This window comes from Pan paniscus, chromosome 19 (assembly GCF_029289425.2).
Source record: "Pan paniscus chromosome 19, NHGRI_mPanPan1-v2.0_pri, whole genome shotgun sequence".
NCBI classification, from domain to species: domain Eukaryota; kingdom Metazoa; phylum Chordata; class Mammalia; order Primates; family Hominidae; genus Pan; species Pan paniscus.
This window is the reverse complement of record NC_073268.2, coordinates 10036549-10057149: the sequence shown is the minus strand read 5'-3', so window position 1 is coordinate 10057149 and position 20601 is coordinate 10036549. Positions and strand designations below refer to the sequence as shown.

At 43.0% G+C, this 20601-nt stretch overlaps 1 protein-coding gene across 2 annotated transcripts in view; it reads left to right on the top strand.

The window, feature by feature from the left end:
- METTL16 (methyltransferase 16, RNA N6-adenosine) overlaps nucleotides 1-20601 on the top strand; it is a 94635-nt gene that overhangs the window by 34267 nt on the left and 39767 nt on the right. For both annotated transcript variants that reach the window (XM_003816864.7, XM_034941261.3), the window contains 4 exons: nucleotides 550-749; nucleotides 4768-4908; nucleotides 10571-10686; nucleotides 14098-14240. In XM_003816864.7, the coding sequence (XP_003816912.1) occupies nucleotides 550-749; nucleotides 4768-4908; nucleotides 10571-10686; nucleotides 14098-14240 (600 nt within the window). The remainder of the gene's footprint in view (nucleotides 1-549; nucleotides 750-4767; nucleotides 4909-10570; nucleotides 10687-14097; nucleotides 14241-20601) is intronic.

Below are 20601 nucleotides of genomic sequence, written 5' to 3'. Positions count from 1 at the left end.
TATCTTATCCTGTGTTCATTATTAAACATTTTTATACTGACTTCTTTCCACTTTTAAGTAGGATTTTCAAGGAATGCTAATGTCAGATGATGTTGATGGTAAGAGTAAAAACAGCTAGCATGTGTAAAATAGTTATTATGCACCAGACATTATGCTAAGTACTTCTCAGGTCATCTCACAGTAGCATTGTGATATTGGTATTACTGTCCTCATTTCACAGCAGAGGAAACACTTTCATAGAGGTAAATGACTTGTTCAAAGTCACACAGTAAGGAGACGACGAGACAGGAATTTGAGCCGAGTCATTTAATCTCTGTGCTCCATATACGGATATGCAGTGTTTTTGGTGGAGGATTGTACTGCTTTTCATAAGCTGTGACTGTGTGAAACACTCATGTGTATGTGCCACTGGGATGAGTGCTCTGTGTAACTATGTGTGATCTCTCTGGGAGGTTCAGATGGGTATTTGGTTCTGCCTGTTTGCCATAGAGCTTGTACAACATAGTGAATCTTACTAATCAGTTTTACTTCTTTTTCTTTATTCCTCAGCCTTAATTTTAAAGACCCCGAAGCAGTCAGAGCTCTGACTTGTACTCTCCTAAGGGAAGATTTTGGACTTTCTATTGATATTCCATTGGAGAGACTAATTCCCACAGTTCCCTTGAGACTCAACTATATTCACTGGGTAGAAGACCTGATCGGTCACCAGGATTCTGACAAAAGTACTCTCCGAAGAGGAATTGACATAGGTATATCGTTTTAAATTCTTTTTTGGCTAAACATAGGTTTCATAAGTTTTGCAAGATCAAATTCTTTGTAAACTTTTCTACTGGGTATTTGTTGTTGTACGAAAGAAGCTGGCTACAGATACAGGTTGAGCATCCTTAATCCGAAAATCCAAAATGCTTCAAAATCTGCAACCTTTGAGCACTGATATGCTGCTCAAAGGCAATGTGCATTGGAGCTTTCCAGATTTGGGGGTTAGGGATGTTCAGCCTGTAAATATAGTGCAAATATTTCAAAATCTGAAAAAAAAATTGAAATCCAAAACACTTCTCATCCCAAGCATTTTGGATTAGGGATCCTCAGCCTGCATTACCGTTCTTTTTTACTACACCTGGCCTTTTCTCCCACTGATTTCTCTTGAGAAGGGATTGTCAGTCCAAACAGGGAGCAAGAGGTTAAGGGAAGTACAAAATGAAAATGAGGCTCTTATTTATATAGCTTTTCATTTTATTTTTTTAATTTAAAAATTTTTTTATTTTGAGATGGGGTCTCGTGTTGCCCAGGTTGGTCTTGACTCCTGGGCTCAAGCAGTCCACCTGCCTTGGCTTCCCAAAGTGCTGGGATTACAGGCATGAGCCACTACGCCTGGCCCTATTTAGCTTTTCAGATTACCACTTCGATGTCTGTGTCTGTTGGGCTTTGTTTTTACTCTGGATTATTTGATGTCTTCGTATTCTGATTTTTTTTTTTTTTTTTTGAAACGGAGTTTTGCTCTTGTCACCCAGGCTGGAGTGCAATGGCACAGTCTCGACTCGTTGCAACCTCCGCCTCCCGGGTTCAAGCAATGCTCCTGCCTCAGCCTCCCAAGTAGCTGGGATTACAGGTGCCTGCCACCACCCCTGGCTAATTTTTGTATTTTTAGTAGAGATGGGATTTCACCATGTTGATCAGGTTGTTCTCAGACTCCTGACGTCAGGTGATCCGCCTGCCTCGTCCTCCCAAAGTGCTGGGATTACAGGCGTGAGCCACCATGCCCAGCCTCTATTTCTAACTGAGTAGAATTAATAGCAGTCCTAATTTCTAGATAGCAGTAAATGTTTAACTTTGATATTTGCATGCATTTTCAGCCCTCATCCTACATGATCTTTTCAGCGGCATTTATTGATCCCTCCTTTCTCTTTTGTTCACTCTCCTTCATTGGCTCCCATGACACCAGACTGCTGGTTTCCTCTTTCATTTCTTTGCACTGTTCTCCACTTTTCAGGCATACCTTCCTGTAGCTGACCACTAGATACTGGTATTCCTTGCATAAGGCTCAGCCTTTAGCTCCTTTCTCACTCAGCACCCTACCCTGGTAATTGCATTCACTTCTATGACGATTTCCCACCTCCATGCAAATAAATCACATATTTATATGTTCCTCCAACTCAGATTACTTTCCTTGACCTCCAGTCTCATATATATGAGAAACTTGGATTTCTGAAAAACATCTCAGACTTGGTATGTCCAAGACCAAACCCACACTCTGTTTCCCTAATCCTGGTTCTCTTTGCTTCTTGTTTCAGTGAGTCTACCATGGTCCACCCTGTGGTCCTTGATACTTGCTTCTCCACACGCAGTGAAAAAATGTCTGTCACTGTTTCCTGTTGACTTTCTCTCTTAAATACTTCTGAAATCATCTACTTCTCTCCATCTCCACTGCCATCCTAGCCAAGTCATCGTCTCTCACCTTTCTGCATTTCTCACCTCTTCTGCTTCTCAGCTAGTTTGCTTAAAAAGCTTGACAGCCTAGTTGGTACTAATTTGATTTTAATTATGCCCCAAACCCTCTAAAATAGCACTTGGGGATAGAGGAGGTTAATGGATTTCAATTCTTCACAAGGGGCACTACCTAACTGCAATCACATCCATTCTAATTAGGGTTCTATATAAATTCTTCCCCCAGACTCCATCAGTTTGCTCTAATTCTACCATTACGTACTTTCCATTTTTATTTGTCATTCCAAAGATTATTACCCATTTAAAAATGTCGTTTGGCTTTCTGAGGGGATTTCATTCTGTCCTGTAAAGGACTAGTAGAGAATCTGTTGCGTTCTATTAGAGTGCAAGTCTTTGGGTCTTAAGAATTAAGAAACTTTTTTTGGCGCTGACAAATCTTTTATGTGTATTTATTACCCTGGAGGTAAGTGCACTTTTTTATCTTTTAAATGAAATTGAAGTTTGAAGAGAGAGGCAGTTGTATAAAAGTCAAGGATCTGGTCTGGATTTTTTTCCTACAGAGTCGAAAGTACAACTGACATGTTCTTACTGTGTGTGTGTTTGGCTTACTAGAACGGCTAGCAGGAGCCAAAGAACTGTGGTTTCTGACAGGACCTCGAATACCCTTTACCACGCCTTCCCTCACTGCTCCGCAGGTATCCAAGGACGTGCTTGTCCAGTAGCACTGGGGCCAGGATACTGTCGGGCAAACATGGTAGGCAATGCAGCATTCACCGTGACCGTCGGAGAGCTTAAATGTTGCGGCCATCATCTTTTACTAGTCTGTTCAGGATGCGTAATGAGGAAGCAGTATGACGAGTCTGGATTTCCTCTGGGTTAGGAGTATCTAGCCTCTGCTTCTTCCTGGCAAATCCTTACAAGGCTAGACCGGAATTGGGATATGGTCAGATGAGAGCAGGCCTAGAGTGGCTGGTAGAGGCTGACTGCTTTAGGCTTTTGGGAGAAACACTCTTCTCTTGAATATACTCTTTAGGATCTAATTGGCCAAGATAGTCAATATTGTAAGAGAGAAAGAGAGAGAGAGACTTGCTGTCACCCAGGCTGGAGTGCAATGGCACGATCTCGGCTCACTGCCTCCCAGGTTCGAGCGATTCTCCTGCCTCAGCCTCCTGAGTAGCTGGAATTACAGGTACCCACCATCATACCCAGCTAATTTTTGTACTTTTAGTAGAGATGGGGTTTCACCATGTTGGCCAGGCAGGCCTCGAACTCCTGACCTCAGGTGGTCCACCTGCCTCGGCCTCCCAAAGTGCTGGGACTACAGGTGTGAGCCACCACGCCCAGCCTGTAAAAACAATATTCTTGGTTAGTATATAGTCCAGTCCAGGGCTAGGGGTTCTACATAATTTAGTACCAAACCCTAGTGGTCAAAGAGTGTTTTTTTTGCCTGGAGTGTTTGCCTCTTGAGTGCTTCCCTTGAAACTGTGGTGGGGCTAGCCAGTGACTCTGATGTCGTGGCTCCAAACCAAATATTTTCCCATGTCTCCTCATCTGAGAGATGAGTTATCTCTTTAGTTTAGCTTTTTTTTTTTTCTTTTTTCTTTTTGTTTCTTTCAGCTGACAACTTACAGACATTTGGGTAATTCAGCAGTTTAATATAATAAACATTTTATACCCTACATATTTTTTCCTGCTTTTGGAGAATGGAATGTACATTGATCCATTTTAAGATATTACAAAGGCATTTTAACAAATAACATTGTTTTCTTTTAAGAAAATTGAGTTTTGTATGAGATTTAAAATGAAGACTCTTTACAAAGTAAATCAGCTGAGTTTTGAGCATTTTAGGTGAATTAGTCATGTATTCCTCGACCTCTGCTTGTGTGTTCTTCATTTTTTATACAACACACTAAAGAGGAGGCCAGCAAGGTTTCGATCCTTTAGGAAGTTGGATCTAATTAGGAGGTAAGACTAACATACACGAATGACTAGGGAACCCAGTAGCCATAACATGTATGAAATCAGGTACCAGCTTGTGATTTCTCTGCCAAAAAACACAAAAATTACAGAAAATACAAAAAATAGCCAGGCATGGTGGCATGCACCTGTAGTCCCAGGTACTCAGGAGGCTGAGCGGGGAGAATCGCCTGAGCCCAGAAAGTCGAGGCTGCAGTGAACCGTGATCACACCACTGTACTGTAGCCTGGGCGACAGAGTGAGACCCTGTCTGCAAACAGAATTCTGAGAAGAATGGTGTTTTCATGATTATTGTAACCTTTCCCTCTGGTGTGTAGAATGTGTTTTGTATTTTTATTTTATTAGGCACGGGGGCATCTTGCATCTACCCCTTACTTGGAGCAACCTTGAATGGCTGGTATTTCCTCGCAACGGAAGTGGATGATATGTGTTTCAACTATGCAAAGAAAAATGTGGAACAGAATAACTTATCTGATCTCATAAAAGGTTAGCGCCACAGAATGAATGCCTCCAAACTTTGTGTCTTCACCTGCCTTTTTAGTTTAACGCATTTCATTACTTTTTTCTTTAATACACAGACTTCGGTAATTTAAAAAAATCTGGCACTTTGTAATTGGGTTTGCTGTCTTGATACCAGAATTAACTCAGAAAATAGTAACTACAGTTGATCCTTATGATTTGTGGATTCTTTTTTTGTGAATTTGCCTATTTGCCAAAATTTATTTATTTATCCATTCATTTATTTTAGTAGATTTTCTTGAATAAATGTTTCTTTATTTGCTATAACCCCTTAGAAACATTTCCAGAGACTTTAAGTGGGGGTTTTTTGTTTGTTTGTTGAGTTTATTTTTTAGGGCATTTTTAGGTTCATAGCAAAATGAAGTGAAAGGTTCAGAGATTCCCTGTATATCCCTGCCCCCACACACGCGTAGCCTTCTCCATTATCAGCATCCCCCAACAGAGTGGGATATTTGTTACAGGTGATGAACCTATGCTGGCACATCATTATCACCCACAGTTCATACTTTACATTACGGTTTCCTCTTGGTGGTGTACATTCTGTAGTTTTGGACTAATGAAGCTGACATGTATCTCCCAGTACGGTAAACACAGAATCGTTTCACTGCCCTGCCGTCTTCTGTGCCTCAACTGTCCATCTGTCACTGCCAACCCCAGGAAACTACTGACCTTTTTACTGTCTCCACAGTTTTACATTTTCCAGAATGTCATATAATTGGAATCGTACAGTATATAGACTTTTCAGATTGGCTTCTTCCACTTAGTGACATTTATTTAAATTTCCTAATGTCTTTTTATAGTTTGATAGCTTTTTTTAATTCTTTTAATTTATTTTTTTTCCTGCTGCCTCTCTAATTGCAGAAAGCTCATTTATTTTTAGCACATTTCATTTTGATACTCCATTATCTGGGTGTACCAGAGTTTCTCCATTCACCTATTGAAGGACATCTTGATTGCTTTCGAATTTTGACAATTACAAATAAAGTTGTGAGAAACATCTGTGCACAGCTTTTTCTGTGCATGTAAGTTTTTGACTCCTTTAGGTAAATACCAAGCAGTGTGCTTGCTGGATGCTATGGTAATAGTATGTTTAATTTTGTAAGAAACCACTAAACTGTCTTCCAGAGTACTGTTTTGCACTCCCAGCAGCAATGGATGAAAGTTCCTGTTGCTCACATCCTTGCCAGCACTGGGTGCTGGGTGCTGTCAGTGTTCTGGATTTTGGCCGTTCTAATAGGCGTGTAGTGGTATTTCATTATTTTAATTTGCATTTTCCTGATATTCATGTGGAGCATCTTTTCATGTGCTTATTTACCATCTATATATCTTTTTTGGTGAGATGTCTGTTCAGGCCTTTTGCTCTTTTTTTTTTTTTTTTTTTTTGAGACTTAGTTTTGCTCTTGTTCCCCAGGCTGGAATGCAATGGTATGATCTTGGCTCACTGCAACCTCTGCCTCCTGGGTTCAAGCAATTCTCCTGCTTCAGCCTCCCAAGTAGCTGAGATTATAGGCGCCTGCCACCATGCCCAGCTAATTTTTGTATTTTTAGTAGAGATGGGGTTTCACCATGTTGCCCAGGCTGGTCTCAAACTCCTGACCTCAAGTGATTCTCTTGTCTGGACCTCCTAGAGCGTTGGAATGATAGACATGAGCCACTGCCCCCAGCCAAGCCCAGCTTATTGATCCCTTCTTATTTTTATTTTTTATTTTTTGAGATGGAGTCTCGCTCTGTCACCCAGGCTGGAGTGCAGTGGCGCAATCTCGGCTCACTGCAAGCTCCGCCTGCTGCGTTCACACCATTCTCCTGCTGCGTTCACACCATTCTCCTGCCTCACCTCCCGAGTAGCTGGGACTACAGGCGCCCGCCACCGTGCCTGGCCAATTTTTTGTATTTTCAGTAGAGACGGGGTTTCACTGTGTTAGCCAGGATGGTCTCGATCTCCTGACCTCGTGATCCACCCGCCTTGGCCTCCCAAAGTACTGGGATTGCAGGCATGAGCCACTGCACCTGGCCATTGATCCCTTCTTTTAAGGAATGGTATACAGTACTGTTGGTATTATATCCAAAAAGTGCTGTAATTTCAGCATGCTGGGAGGCTGAGGTGGGTAGATCCTTCAGGTCATGAGTTCGAGACCAGCCTGGCCTATATGATGAACCCCCATCTCTACTAAAAATACAAAAATTAGCCAGCGTGGTGGCGCATGCATGTAATCCCAGTGACTCAGGAGGCTGAGGAACAAGAATCACTTGAACCTGGGAGGTGGAGGTTGCAGTGAGCCGAGATTGTGACACGGCACCCCAGCCTGGGAAACAGAGCAGGACTCTGTTACTTTCTAGGAGTTTTATAGTCTTGCATTTTGCATTTAGGTCTGCGATCTGTTTTGAGTTAAATTTTGTGAGGGATATAAGGTCTTTGTCTAGATTCATTTTATGCATGTGGATGTCCAAGTGATGTTCCAGTATCAGTTCTTGAAAAGACTATATCTATTCTCTTCTGTTGATCTATTCATTCACTAAAAACATACTGTTTTGATTACAGTAGCTTTGTAGTAAGTCTTAGAATTGGGTAGTGTCAGTCTTTTAACTTACCTCTTCTCTTTCAGTATTGTGTTGGCTATCCTGAGTCTTTTGCCTCTCCAAATAAACTTTACAATTAGTTTATCAATAGCTAAAGTGTATGTATATGTTTGTATGCATGAAGGTATTTACTTATTTAATTTTAGAGACAGGGTCTCACTGTCACCCAGGCTGGAGTGTAGTGGTTCACTGTAGCCTCAACCTCCTATGTTCAGGCCTTGTGAGTAGCTGAGACTGCCAGTGCGTGCCACCATGCCTGGCTAATTTTTGTGTGTTTTTTTTTGTAGAGATGGGGTCTTACCATGTTGCCCAGGCTGGTCTTGAACTCCTGGGCTTGAGTGATTTTCTGGCCTCAGCCTCCCAAAGTGCTGGAGTTACAGGCATGAGCCACTGCCCCCAACCTAAAATTTATTTTTAACTTAAAATTGACATTCATGGTACTTTTGTGGTCATTCACAGACTTGTGCATAGTGGCAAATAATTGGAGTTGCCCCAGTGTGCGTGTTCCCAGCTGAGGCTCAACAAGGCAATGCTCTGCCTTCTTATTCCAGCTTCCGGACTGTGAACCAAGCGTCCTTTTCTTGGTCTATTTAATACCACGTTTTGGGTTTTTTTTTTCTTTTTCATTTTTGTGCTGTCTCTTGGTGATTTTGCTGTTTAAAATAGTCCCTAAACATAGTGCTGAAAGGCTGTCTCGTGTTCCTCAGTGCAAAAAGGCTGTGATGTGCCTTACAGAGAAAACATGTGTGTTAGACAAGCTTCCTTCAGATGCGAGCTGTAGTGCTGTTGGCCATGAGTTCAGTGTTAGTGAATCAGCGACATATATTCGATAAAGTGTCTTTAAACAGGAACACCATAAAATAAGGTTGTGTGTCTATCAGTTGATGAAAATACGAAGAGAGACTTGTAGGAACCTAACCCTGTATTTCCCCTGGGAATCAGTGGTTCAGTATTCACTCATTGACTATTTGTGGCTACTTTGTAGAATATAACTAGCGCAGATAATGAGAATTGACTATATATGAAGTAACTTAGTCACCAAGATTTTAAAAGGAAGGAAACCCTACTGTTGATTAAACTACACCATTTTTTTATTTTCAGTACATAGGCCGGGTGCGGTGGCTCACACCTGTAATCCCAGCTCTTTGGGAGGCCAAAGCAGATTGTCTGAGGTGAGGAGTTTGAGACCAGCCTGACCAACATGGTGAAACTCCATCTCTACTAAAAATACAAAAATTAGCCGGGCGTGGTGATGGGCACCTGTAATCCCAGCTACTTGGGAGGCTGAGGCAGGAGAATCGCTTGAACCCAGGAGGCAGAGGTTGCAGTTGAGTGGAGATCTCGCTGCTGCACTCTATCCTGGTCTACAGAATGAGACTGTTTCTCAAAAACAAATAATAATTTCAGTACATAGAACTGTGCTAGAAATAGTCAAATCCCCTTGTGATTAGTTACTTTTTAGTTTTGTGACCATTCTGTGTATAAAGCAGTGTTAATTTTTTTTCCGTTAAAGAGATTTTATGTCTCTTTATGAAAGAAATAAGACTTTTCTTCATAGTATTGAACATATCTTTGTAAGGGGAGACATTAATATTATTAGTGCATTTGTTTTATTTCTCCATTGTTGTGTAACAAATTATTCCAAAATCTAGGAGCCTATTTATTTATTTTTATTTTTTTTTTATTTTTTGAGACAGAGTCTTGCTGTGTCGCCCAGGCTGGAGTGCAATGGCACAATCTGCTGCTCACTGCAACCTCTGTCTCCCAGGTTCAAGTGATTCTCCTGCCTCAGCCTCCTGAGTAGCTGGGATTGTAGGTGCCCACCACCACACCCGTCTAAGTTTTGTAATTTTTTAGTAGGGACAGGGTTTCACTATGTTGGCCAGGCAGGTCTCGAACTCCTGACCTCAAGTGATCCACCTGCCTTGGCCTCCCGAAGTGTTGGAATTATAGGCATGAGCCACCATGCCCGGCGCTAGGAGCCTTTTAAAAAAAAACACACACACACACACACAACAAAAAAAACCCATTTTTTAATTAGAGACAGGGTCTCACTCTGTCATCCATGCTGGTGTGCTGTGGCGTGGTCATGGCTCGCTGCAGCCTCAGCCTCCTGGGCTCAAGCAGTCTCTCACTTTAGCCTCCCAAGTAGCTGGAATTACAGGTTCATACCACCATGCGCAGATAATTTTCTTATTTTTAAAATTTTTGTAGAGATAGGTTCTTGCTGTATTGCCCAGGTTAATCTGGAACTCTTGGTCTCGAGCAGTTCTCCCGTCTTGGCCTCCCAAAGCACTGGGATTACAGGCATGAGCCATCACACTTGGCCCTAGCAACTTTAAACAATAAATATTTATCTCATAGTTCCTATGGGTCATAAATTTTGGCATGGCTTAGTTGAGTGGTTCTAGCTGAGACACTTTGATGCATTTGCGGTCAAGTTGTTGGCTAGAGCTACAGTCATCTGAAGGATGTATGGGTGGTAGAGATTTGCTTCCAAGATGGCTTACTCACGGCTCACTCACACGACTCTTGGAAGGAAACCCTAGTTCATAGCCATGTGGATCTCTCCATGAAGCTATTTGAGTGTCCGTAAAATGCAGCCTATACTCAAGGGGAGGGAAATTAAACTCCATCTCCTGAAGGGAGTACTGTCGAACAGTCTGAGGACATACAGTCACACCTTACTTAACAGCAGGGATATATTCTGAGAAATGCATTGTTAGGTGATTTCATCGTAGTGTGTGCTCACACACACCTGAATGGTGTAGCCTACTACACACCTGGGCCTATGTGTAATAGCCTGTGGCTCCTAGGCTATAACCTGAACAGTATGTCACTGTATTGAATACTGAAGGCCATTTTAGCACAATGGTATTTGTCTATCTAAGCATATCAAACATAGAAAAGGTACAGTAAAAATGTGGTATTATAATCTTACGGGACCACCGTCATATATGCAGTTGACCAAAGAATCATTATGCAGTGCGCGGTTATACTTTAGAACCACTGCAACATTAATATTAGTTCACAGTCCTGTTTTTTCTCCTAGTGGTGAAAGTGCCACAGAAGACACTCCTGATGGATGCTCTTAAAGAAGAATCTGAGATAATCTATGACTTTTGCATGTGCAACCCTCCCTTTTTTGCCAATCAGTTGGAAGCCAAGGTAAAATGTCTTCTGCTTTAAAATAATTGAATATAGGCTGGGCGCGGTGGCTCATGCCTGTAATCCCTGCACTTTGGGAGGCCAAGGCGGGTGAATCATGAAGTCAGGAGTTTGAGACCAGCCTGGCCAACATGGTGAAACCCCGTCTCTACTAAAGATACAAAAAAATTAGCCAGGCGTCATGGCCCATGCCTGTAATCCCAGCTACTTGGGAGGCTGAGGCAGGAGAATCGCTTGAACCCGGGAGGCAGAGGTTGCAGTGGGCCAAGATCACGCCATTGCACTCCAGCCTGGGCTACAGGGCAAGACTCTATCTCAAAAAAAAAAAAAAAAAAATCTAAATTTGCCTTATTTGCACAGATAAGAGCAAAGAAAACTTTTAAAAATTAACTTACTATTTTTTAAATTAATATATTTGAGATGAGGTCTCGCTGTGTTGCTCAAGCTGGTCTTGAACATCCGGACTCAAGCAGTCCCCCGCCCGTCAACTCCCCTAGTAGCTGAGGCCATAGGCGTGTGCTGCAGTGCCTGGCTTTTGAAAGCTGTGTACCAGTTAGGGGGCTTTTGGTTTGAAGTACTTTCGGCTCTCTGTATCCACAGGTCCTACACCTGTGGGTTCCGCATCGTGGATTCAGCCAGCCATGCATTGAAAGCATTGGGAGGCTTGCACGGTGACTCACACTTGTAATCCCAGCACTTTGGGAGGCCGAGGTGGGCGGATAGCTTGAGCTCAGGAGTTCAAAACCAGCCTGGGCAACGTGGTGAAGCCCTGTCTCTACAAAAACTACAAAAACAATTAACCAGGCACTATGGCTTGTGCCTGTAGACCCAGCTACTTGGGAGGCTGAGGTGGGAGGAAGGCTTGAGCCCAGGAGGTGCAGGTTGCATTGAGCCAGGATCGTGTCACTGCACTTCATCCTCGGTAACAGAGCAAGACCCTGTCTCAAAAAAAAAATATTTTGGGAAAAAAAGAAAATAAAAAATAACAATGTAACAATGAAAAATAATACAAAAATACAGTATCACTATTTTTACGTAGTATTCACATTGTATAAGGTATTATAACTAATCTAGGAATTATTGAAAGTATACCAGATGATGTGGGCAGGTGAAATGCAAATCCTACCCCATGTGATAAAAGGGACTTGAGCTTCCTTGGATTTTGGTATCTAAGGCAGATCTTCCTCAGATACTGAGGAGACCTGTACCTAAAAACCCAATTTAGATTGACTTAACGACAAAGAAAGTTCATTGGCTGACATATTTGAGAAACCCAGCAGTAGTTGGGATTTCATAATGACTTGATTAAGGTGTTGGCAGTATTAAGAGCTCTGTTTTTCTCTTGGCTGTGACTTGTTCTATGGTTGTTTTTGTTCTTAAGCTGGTTTACTTGTGGTACAGCAATATTTAGAGGGTGGGAGGGTGAGGAGAGAGCTTTTTTCTTCCCTAAACCATTGAACATTTGATTTTCTTCTCATTGGACCAACTTAGGTCATAGTCCACTCCTGGACTGAGCTTCTTGGCTTAGGAAGGAAATCAATGTTTTTACTGTTAAGTGGCTTTTTTTTTTTTTTTTTTTTGTGACAGAGTCTTACTCTTGTCACCCAGGCTGGAGTGTAGTGGCGCGATCTCCGCTCACTGCAACCTCCACCTCCCAGGTTCAAGCAATTCTCCTGCCTCAGCCTCCTGAGTAGCTGGGATCACAAGCGTGCACCTCCACGCCCGGCTAATTTTTGTATTTTTAGTAGAGACGGGGTTTCGCCATGTTGGCCAGGCTGGTCTCAAACTCCTGACCTCAAGTGATCTACCTGCCTTGGCCTCCCAAAGTGCTGGGATTACAGGTGTAAGCCATCACACCCGGTCAACACTTCTTATTTGTCCTTTTTTTTTTGAGGTGGGGGGTGCAGGGAATGGAGTCTTGTTCTGTCGCCAAGGCTGGAGTGCAGTGGTGAGATCTCTGCTCACCGCAACCTCCACCTCCCAGGTTCAAGTGATTCTCATGCCTCAGCCTCCTGAGTTGCTGGGACTCCTGGTGGACACCACCGCGTGTGGCTAATTTGTTTTGCATTTTTATTAGAGACAGGGTTTTACCGTGTTGGCCAGGCTGGTCTCGAAATCCTGACCTCAAGTGATCTGCCCACCTTGGCCTCCCCAAATGCTAGGATTACAGGCATGAGCCACCATGCCCAGCCTGATCTTTTTTTTTTTTTTTTTGAGACGGAGTCTTGCTCTGTCGCCCAGGCTGGAGTGCAGTGGCGTGATCTCGGTTCACTGCAACCTCTGCCTCCTGGGTTCAAGCGATTCTCCTGCCTCAGCCTCCCGAGTAGCTGGGACTACAGGCGTGAGCCACCACGCCCAGCTAATTTTTTGTATTTTTTTTTTAGTAGAGATGGGGTTTCACTTTGTTAGCCAGGATGGTCTCAATCTCCTGACCTCGTGATCCTCCCGCCTCGGCCTCCTAAAGTGCTGGGATGACAGACATGAGCCACCGTGCCCGGCCTGATCTGTCTTTTTGATTATAGCCATCTTAGTGGGTAAAAAGTGGTATCTCACTGTGGTTTTGATTAGGATTTCCCTGATGACTGATGATGCTGAGCATCTTTTCACGTGCTTATTGGCCATTTGCATATCTTCTTTGGAGAAATGCTTATTCATATCTTTTGCTCATGTTTAAGTTGGTTTGTTTTTCTTTTTATTATTGAGTTGTAAGCATTCTTTATAAGCAAGTTCCTTATTAGATAGTGATTTGCAAACATTCCCTTCCTGTGGGTTGTCTTCTCACTTTCTTGACGGTGCCCTTTGCAGCTCAGAAGTTTTTAATTCGGGTGAAGTCCAATTTATCTGTTTTCTTTTGTTGCTTATGCTTTTGTTGTCATGTCTCAGAAACCGTTGCCTAATCCAAGCTCATGAAAATTAATTTTCTTAATGAAAATTAATCCAAGCTCATGAAAATTTATAGTTTTAGCTTTTCCTTTTAGGTCTTTGATGAATTTTGAGTTAACTTTTCATATGGTATGAGGTAAGGGTGGATTAAATATTTAAATGTGAAAAGCAAAACCATGAAAATGCTAGGAAAAAACAAGTAAATATTTGCTTAATCTTTGGGTGGATCTTCTGTACAGGAGAAAGAAAGCATAAAGAAAAAGTGACAGATTGGGCTTTATAAAAAGGTAAACAATTTTCATGTTTAATCACAAAAATGGAAAGTAAAAGACCTGGGAAGAAATAGTTGCATGAAGTAGCTGTTTGAAATAAAATATTTTAGTGGCTATGATTTTAAAATCCTAAATCTAGCATACTATTTGGAAAGTAAAAATTGCAACTAAACATTCTAACTTAGAGATAGATTACATTCAGACTTGGTTCTTGGGGTGTACACATTTTTCACCAGGGTTTTTTGTTGTTGTTCAGGGAGTAAACTCACGAAATCCTCGAAGACCTCCGCCTAGTTCTGTTAATACAGGAGGTATCACAGAGATCATGGCAGAAGGAGGTGAATTAGAGTTTGTTAAAAGGATCATCCATGACAGTCTACAACTTAAAAAAAGATTAAGGTAAGTCTGTTTTTACAACATAGAGTCCGTTTTTACAACACAGGAATATTTACCCCCTATGTAGTTCTCTTTTTTTTGGTGGCGGGGGACAGAGTCTTGCTCTTGTTGCCAGGCTGGAGTGCAGTGGCGTGATCTCAGCTCACTGCAACCTCTGCCTCCTGGGTTCAAGCTTTTCTTGTGCCTCAGCCTCCCAAGTAGCTGGGATTACAGGCACCTGCCACATGTAATTTTTGTATTTCTAGTAGAGACAAGGGGGTTTCACCATTTTGGCCAGGCTGGTCTGGAACTCCTAGCCTCAGGTGATCTGCCTGCCTCGACCTCCCAAAGTGCTGGAATTATAGGCATGAGCCTCTGTGCCCGGCCTCCCTTATGTAGTTCTAAAACAAACTATGTCACTCAGAGCAAAAGTAATCCTAGTGCTCAGAAGAACAAGCAGATAAAGATTGCAGGCTGGGCGTAGTGGCTCACGCCTGTAATCCCAGCACTTTGGGAGGCCGAGGTGGGCAGATCAGAAGGTTAGGAGTTCAAGACCAGCCTGGCCAATATAGTGAAACCCTGTCTCTACTAAAAATATAAAAATGAGCTGGGTGTGGTGGTGGGTGCCTGTAGTCCCAGCTACTTGGGAGGTTGACGCAGGAGAATCGCTTGAACCCAGGAGGCAGAGGTTGCAGTGAGCCGAGATCATGCCACTGCACTCCAGCCTGGGTGAGAGAGTAAGATTCCTTCTCCAAAAATAAAAATAAAAATAAAGATTGCAAAGGTAGTGGCTCCTACAATCTGCGAAGACTGTGTTTCTGAGGATGTTCCATGCCTTTAATTGATTAGTGTTTACTGTAATCATGTATATTACATAGACAGGAAAGAGGAAAATACCGTATGATTGTATTGCTCCCATTAGGATGGTCCTGTGGTAGAACAAAACTGATTCAAATATGGCTTTTGATTAGAAAACAGATGGGTTCAGTTCTGTCCCATGAACCAGAATAAATTTGTTGCCTCGTCCTTTCAGCAGTTTAGGTTCTTGGAATCAGTCTCCCAAACAGTGACAGATGTGAGGACATTGAGCTGTCAAGAACTTAATGAAGGGAAACTGAGATCACTAACCAGTTGCAGAGGAGGGTTAAGGCCATTCCTTTTGAAAGCTAATTATTTTGGACAACACACCTGTCATTAAGCAACATAAGGTACTCAAACAGAGCTATTTGTCTCGCTTGACTTCTCACCCTGCCACATGTTGTTGAAATGCTGGATAATATGGTAGTTCAAAAACTAAAAGAGCTTTCAATCCAAGGATTTAGCTTTGGGACATAGGGAAGGTTTTATTTATTATTATTATTGTGGTAAATACACGTAACATAAAATTTACCATCTGTATTAGTCCATTCTCACACTGCTATAAAGAAATACCTGAGACTGAGTAATTTGTAAAGAAAAGAGGCTTAATTAGTTCACAGTTCCACAGGCTGTACCGGAAGCACGGCTGGGGAAGCCTCAGGAAACGTACAATCATGGCGGAAGGTGAAGGGGAAGCAGGCACATCATTACGTGGCCAGAGGAGGAGGAAGAGAGGGAAGGAGGAGGTGCTACACACTTAAACAACCAGATCTAGTGAGATCTCACTCACTGTCACCAGAACAGCAAGGGGAAATCTGCCCTCAGGATCCAGTCACCTCCCAGCAGGCCCCGTCGCCAACGCTAGAGATTACAGTTTGACATGAGATTTGGGCGGGGACACAAATCCAAACCGTATCGCCATCTAAAATTTTAGAGTATAGTTTAGTAATGTGAAGTACATTCTCATTGTTGCGCAAGCAGTCTCCAGAACTCTTCATTGTTTGTAACTATAACTCTGTACTCGTTAAATCCCTCCTCATTCTCTCCTTCCTGAGCCCCTGGCAACCATCATTCTGCTGTCTGTCTCTATGAACTTGACTACTCTAGGTACTTCATGCAAATGGAATCATACAGTATTTGTCCTTTTATGACTGGCTTTTTTCACTTTTCGTCATGTTTTCAAGGTTCTTCCATGATGCAGCATATTTCAGAATTTTCTTCCTTTTTAAGGCTGATATGCCACATTTCGTTTATCTGTTCATCTGTTGATGGAGGATTCTTAGGTTGCTTGTACCCTTTGGTTATTGTGAATAATGCTATGTGAATGTGGGTATATAAATATCTCCTGGAGACCCTGCTTTCATTTCTTTGAATGTAGACCTAGAAGTAGAATTCCTGGATAGGGAAGATTTTTTTCCTATACAGTATTGTCCTCTTTTCTGTCTATGTAGTATAGATGATTATAGGAAACAAAATCACTTAAAGACATGAGAAGGCTGGGCACGGTGGCTCACGCCTGTAATCCCAGCACTCTGGGAGACCAAAGCGGGTGGATCACCTGAGGTCAGGAGTTGGAGACCAGCCTCACCAACGTGGTGAAACCCCGTCTCTAGTAAAAAATACAAAAAATTAGCTGGGTGTGGTGGCAGGCGCCTGTAATCCCAGCTACTCGGGAGGCTGAGGCAGGAGAACTGCTTGAACCTGGGAGGCGTAGGTTGCAGTGAACCAAGATTGTGCCACTGCACTCCAGCCTGGGTGACAGAGTGAGACTTCATCTGAAAAAAAAAAAAAGACAGGAGAACATCCTCAGAAATGAAAACGTCCTCAGAAACAGGGTCTTTGCAGGCTACAGGAGCTACTACTACCTTTTCAATCTTTGTATATTCTTATTCTATAAATCTTTCCTATCTCCCAAAGGTGGAAAGCTGCTTATTTTGTTAAAGACCAATTCCAAAATCATCAAATATCCTGTTTTTTTGTTTGTTTGTTTGTTTTTTGTTTTTTTGAGACAGAGTCTCACTCTGTCACCCAGGCTGGAGTGCACTAGGGTGATCTTGGCTCACTGCAGCCTCTGTCCACTTCCCAGTTTCAAACAATTCTCATGCCTCAACTTCCTGAGTAGTTGGGACTACAGGCACGCGCCACCACGCCTGGCTAAGTTTTTGTATTTTTTTTAGTAGTCGTGGGGTTTCACCATGTTGGCCAGGCTGGTCTCAAAGTCTTGACCTCAGGTGATTCTCCTGTCTCAGCCTCCCAACGTGCTGGGATTACAGGTGCGAGCCACCGCACCCAGTCTAGATTGACTTATTTAGACACATTAGACTATCTTGAAGAAGAAATAGACTAAAATTATACTGAGCATTGAGAAAAGTCTGAGAAAGTAAAATAAACTTAAAGAAGGTAACAGCACTGAAATTCACAGAAAAGAGTTAACCAAGTCATGTGACCATTTCATTATGACTTTTTTTTTTTTTTTTTTGAGACTGAGTTTCCCTCTTATTGCCTGGGCTGGAGTGCAATGGCATGATCTTGGCTCACTGCAACCTCTGCCTCCCAGGTTCAAGTGATTCTCCTGCCTCAGCCTCCCGAGTAGCTGGGATTACAGGCATGTGCCACCACACCAAGCTAATTTTGTATTTTTAGTAGAGATGGGGTTTCTCCGTGTTGGTCAGGCTGGTCTTGAACTCCCGACCTCAGGTGATCCACCCGCCTCGGCCTCCCAAAGTGCTGGGATTACAGGCGTGAGCCACCACGCCCAACTCTCATTATGGCTTTTGAGGGAACTAGAGCCAGCCAGGAAAATGGGGAACTGTAGGTGGCTCTCCTAGGCTACAATAATATTGGGGTTGTTTTTAGGAGGCTTTTAAACAGTAAGTTTCTGTTATTTCCAAAGTACCATTTGAACTACAAAAATATGTTTGAATAGAACACCATTCTAAGGGGTAGAAATGGACCCAGTATGTTCCTAGTCTGCTTATACTTGGTTCTGTGGCAGCCTGCAAATTGAATGAAGGGTGTAAATTTGCTAGGAAGGATAAAATGCAAGAGCCCATCCCAGCTCTGGAGAGCTGGCCATTTTGTGCTTGGTCTCATATATGGGAAACACTGCCCTTTAGGATTTATTTAAAACAGGGTGCAACTTTCTTCGCTGTGAGGACTCAAGCAGTTTGAGAGTTTAGATGAAAGAAAGGAAGAAATGAAGTGATTTTTACTGAGAAGAAACTAGAACAGTGTTTTGTGAAAGGGTGTTGCTTGCAAGTATTGTTTTCACTCACATCCTACCATGATGACTTACATTTGTACAACTACCAGTTTGTGTCCCCATGCATGTATATATACACACATATACACATACGTTTTCTGAGATGGAGTTTTTGCTCTTGTTGCCCAGGCTGGAGTGCAATGGTGTGATCTCAGCTCGCTGCAACCCCCGCTTCCTGGATTCAAGCGATTATCCTGCCTCAGCCTCGAGAGTAGCTGGGATTACAGGCATGTGCTACCACGCCTGGCTAATTTTGTATTTTTAGTAGAGACAGGATTTCTCCATGTTGGTCAGGCTGGTCTCGAACTCCTGACCTCAGGTGATCCGCCTGCCTCGGCCTCCCAAAGTGCTGGGATTAAAGGCATGAGCCACTGCGCCCGGCCCCCATGCATATTTTTATAGTTGACATCATAATGTTTATACAACCGTGTGACTCACATTTCAGAATGCTCTGAAAATTGTGTATTTTGAAGCTCTAAAAAATAAGAGATTATAAACAAGTACCTTAACCCTACCATCTGTTTCTTATTCCTGTAGAATGTTTTTCTCCTTGTCCCTGAAGAAATACAGGAACTAGGCAGAATTTGCAGCATTATGGGGTGAAATAAGTTAAATGTGTTGGACTGACCTCAGGATGGCGCTTGTGATGCCTCGCCTCCCCTGGGAGGTTCATGTCTCACCTCCGTCATGCTCAGCAGCAGTTACAGTTTTGTTTTGTATCTTAAGGAATTTTGCAGCTGGAAAGACCTTGAGAGGTAAAGTTATCCAACTTCTTGGTTTACAGACTGGAAACTTAGAACTCAGATATCCTCATTCTAGTCCAGTGGTCTTTCCGCTACCCCTGGCAGCCTCTGCAGCTCTAAGCTGCAGTTGGACTCTGTGAAGAGCCTTTCTGTCGTTGATGAGGATTTACAAGTGCTTGTCACCCTTACTTTGGCTTTTTGTGCCTGTGGCTTGAGCTTACTTAATAGCTTTTTTTTCTCAAGTGACTCACCGAGGCCAGGCACAATGGCTCACACCTGTAATCCCAACACTTTGGGAGGCTGAGTTGGTGGATCACTTGAGCCCAGGAGTTCAAGACCAGCCTGGGCCACATGGCGACACCCCTTCCCTACAAATAATACAAAAATTAGCTGGATGTGGTGGCACATGCCTGTAGTCCCAGCTACTCGGGAGGCTGAGGTAGGAGGATCGCTTGAGCCCAGGAGGTCGAGGCTGCAGTAAGCCGAGATTGTACCACTGCACTCCAGCTTGAGTGACAGAGTGAGACCCTATCTCAAAAAAGAAAAAAAAAAAAGGGACTCACCCATCTAACCTTCTAGATAAATTACCAGACTTTATCAAACTCCTCATGGCCTGAATTGTGTGTGTGTGTGTGTGTGTGTGTGTATGTGTGTGTGTGTGTATGTGTGTGTGTGTCAGAGTCTTGCTCTGTCACCCAGGCTGCAGTGAGGTGGAGTGATCTTCTCTCACTGCAACCTCTGCCTCCCAAGTTCAAGTGATTCTCCCACGTCAGCCTCCCTAGTTGCTGGGATTTCAAATGTGTACCCCCACACTCAGCTGATTTTTGTATTTTTATTAGAGTCAGGGTTTCACCATGTTGCCCAGGCTGGTCTGGAACTCTTGAGCTCAAATGATCTGCCCGCCTTGGCCTCACGAAGTGCTGGGATTACAGGTGTGAGTCACCACACCTGGCCCTGAATTTTTTTTTTTTAAATTTATTCTCCACACCGTAATTTTTTATGTTTTGGATTCTCTCTTGTCATTGGTTACCAGTTCTATAACTGATGCCCTTTATGGCAACGATTTTAGGCTTTTCTTAGGAACCAGAGATCTGTATTCTACAAAGCACCAGCGTGTCCCCTGCCAGATGATGGATACTGCTTGGATTTGGATATAATCCACGTATTTGGGGATGGGTAATAAATTTAATAATCTGGGCCTAGGCCAGGCACAGTGGCCCATACCTATAATCCTAGCACTTTGGGAGGCTGAGGCAGGAGGATCAGTTGAGCTCAGGAGATTGAGACCAGCCTGGGCAACATAGCAAGACCCCATCTCTACAAAAAATTAAAAAATTAGCTGGGTATGGTTGCACATGCCTGTGGTCCCAGCTACCCAGGAGGCCAAGGTGGAAGAATTGCTTGAGCCTGGGAGGTTGAGGCTGCCATGAGCTGTGTTTATGTCGCTGCACTCCAGCCTGGGTGACAGAGCAAGAGCCCGTCTCAAAAATTAGTAATAATCTGGGCCTTTTGAATGTGATTC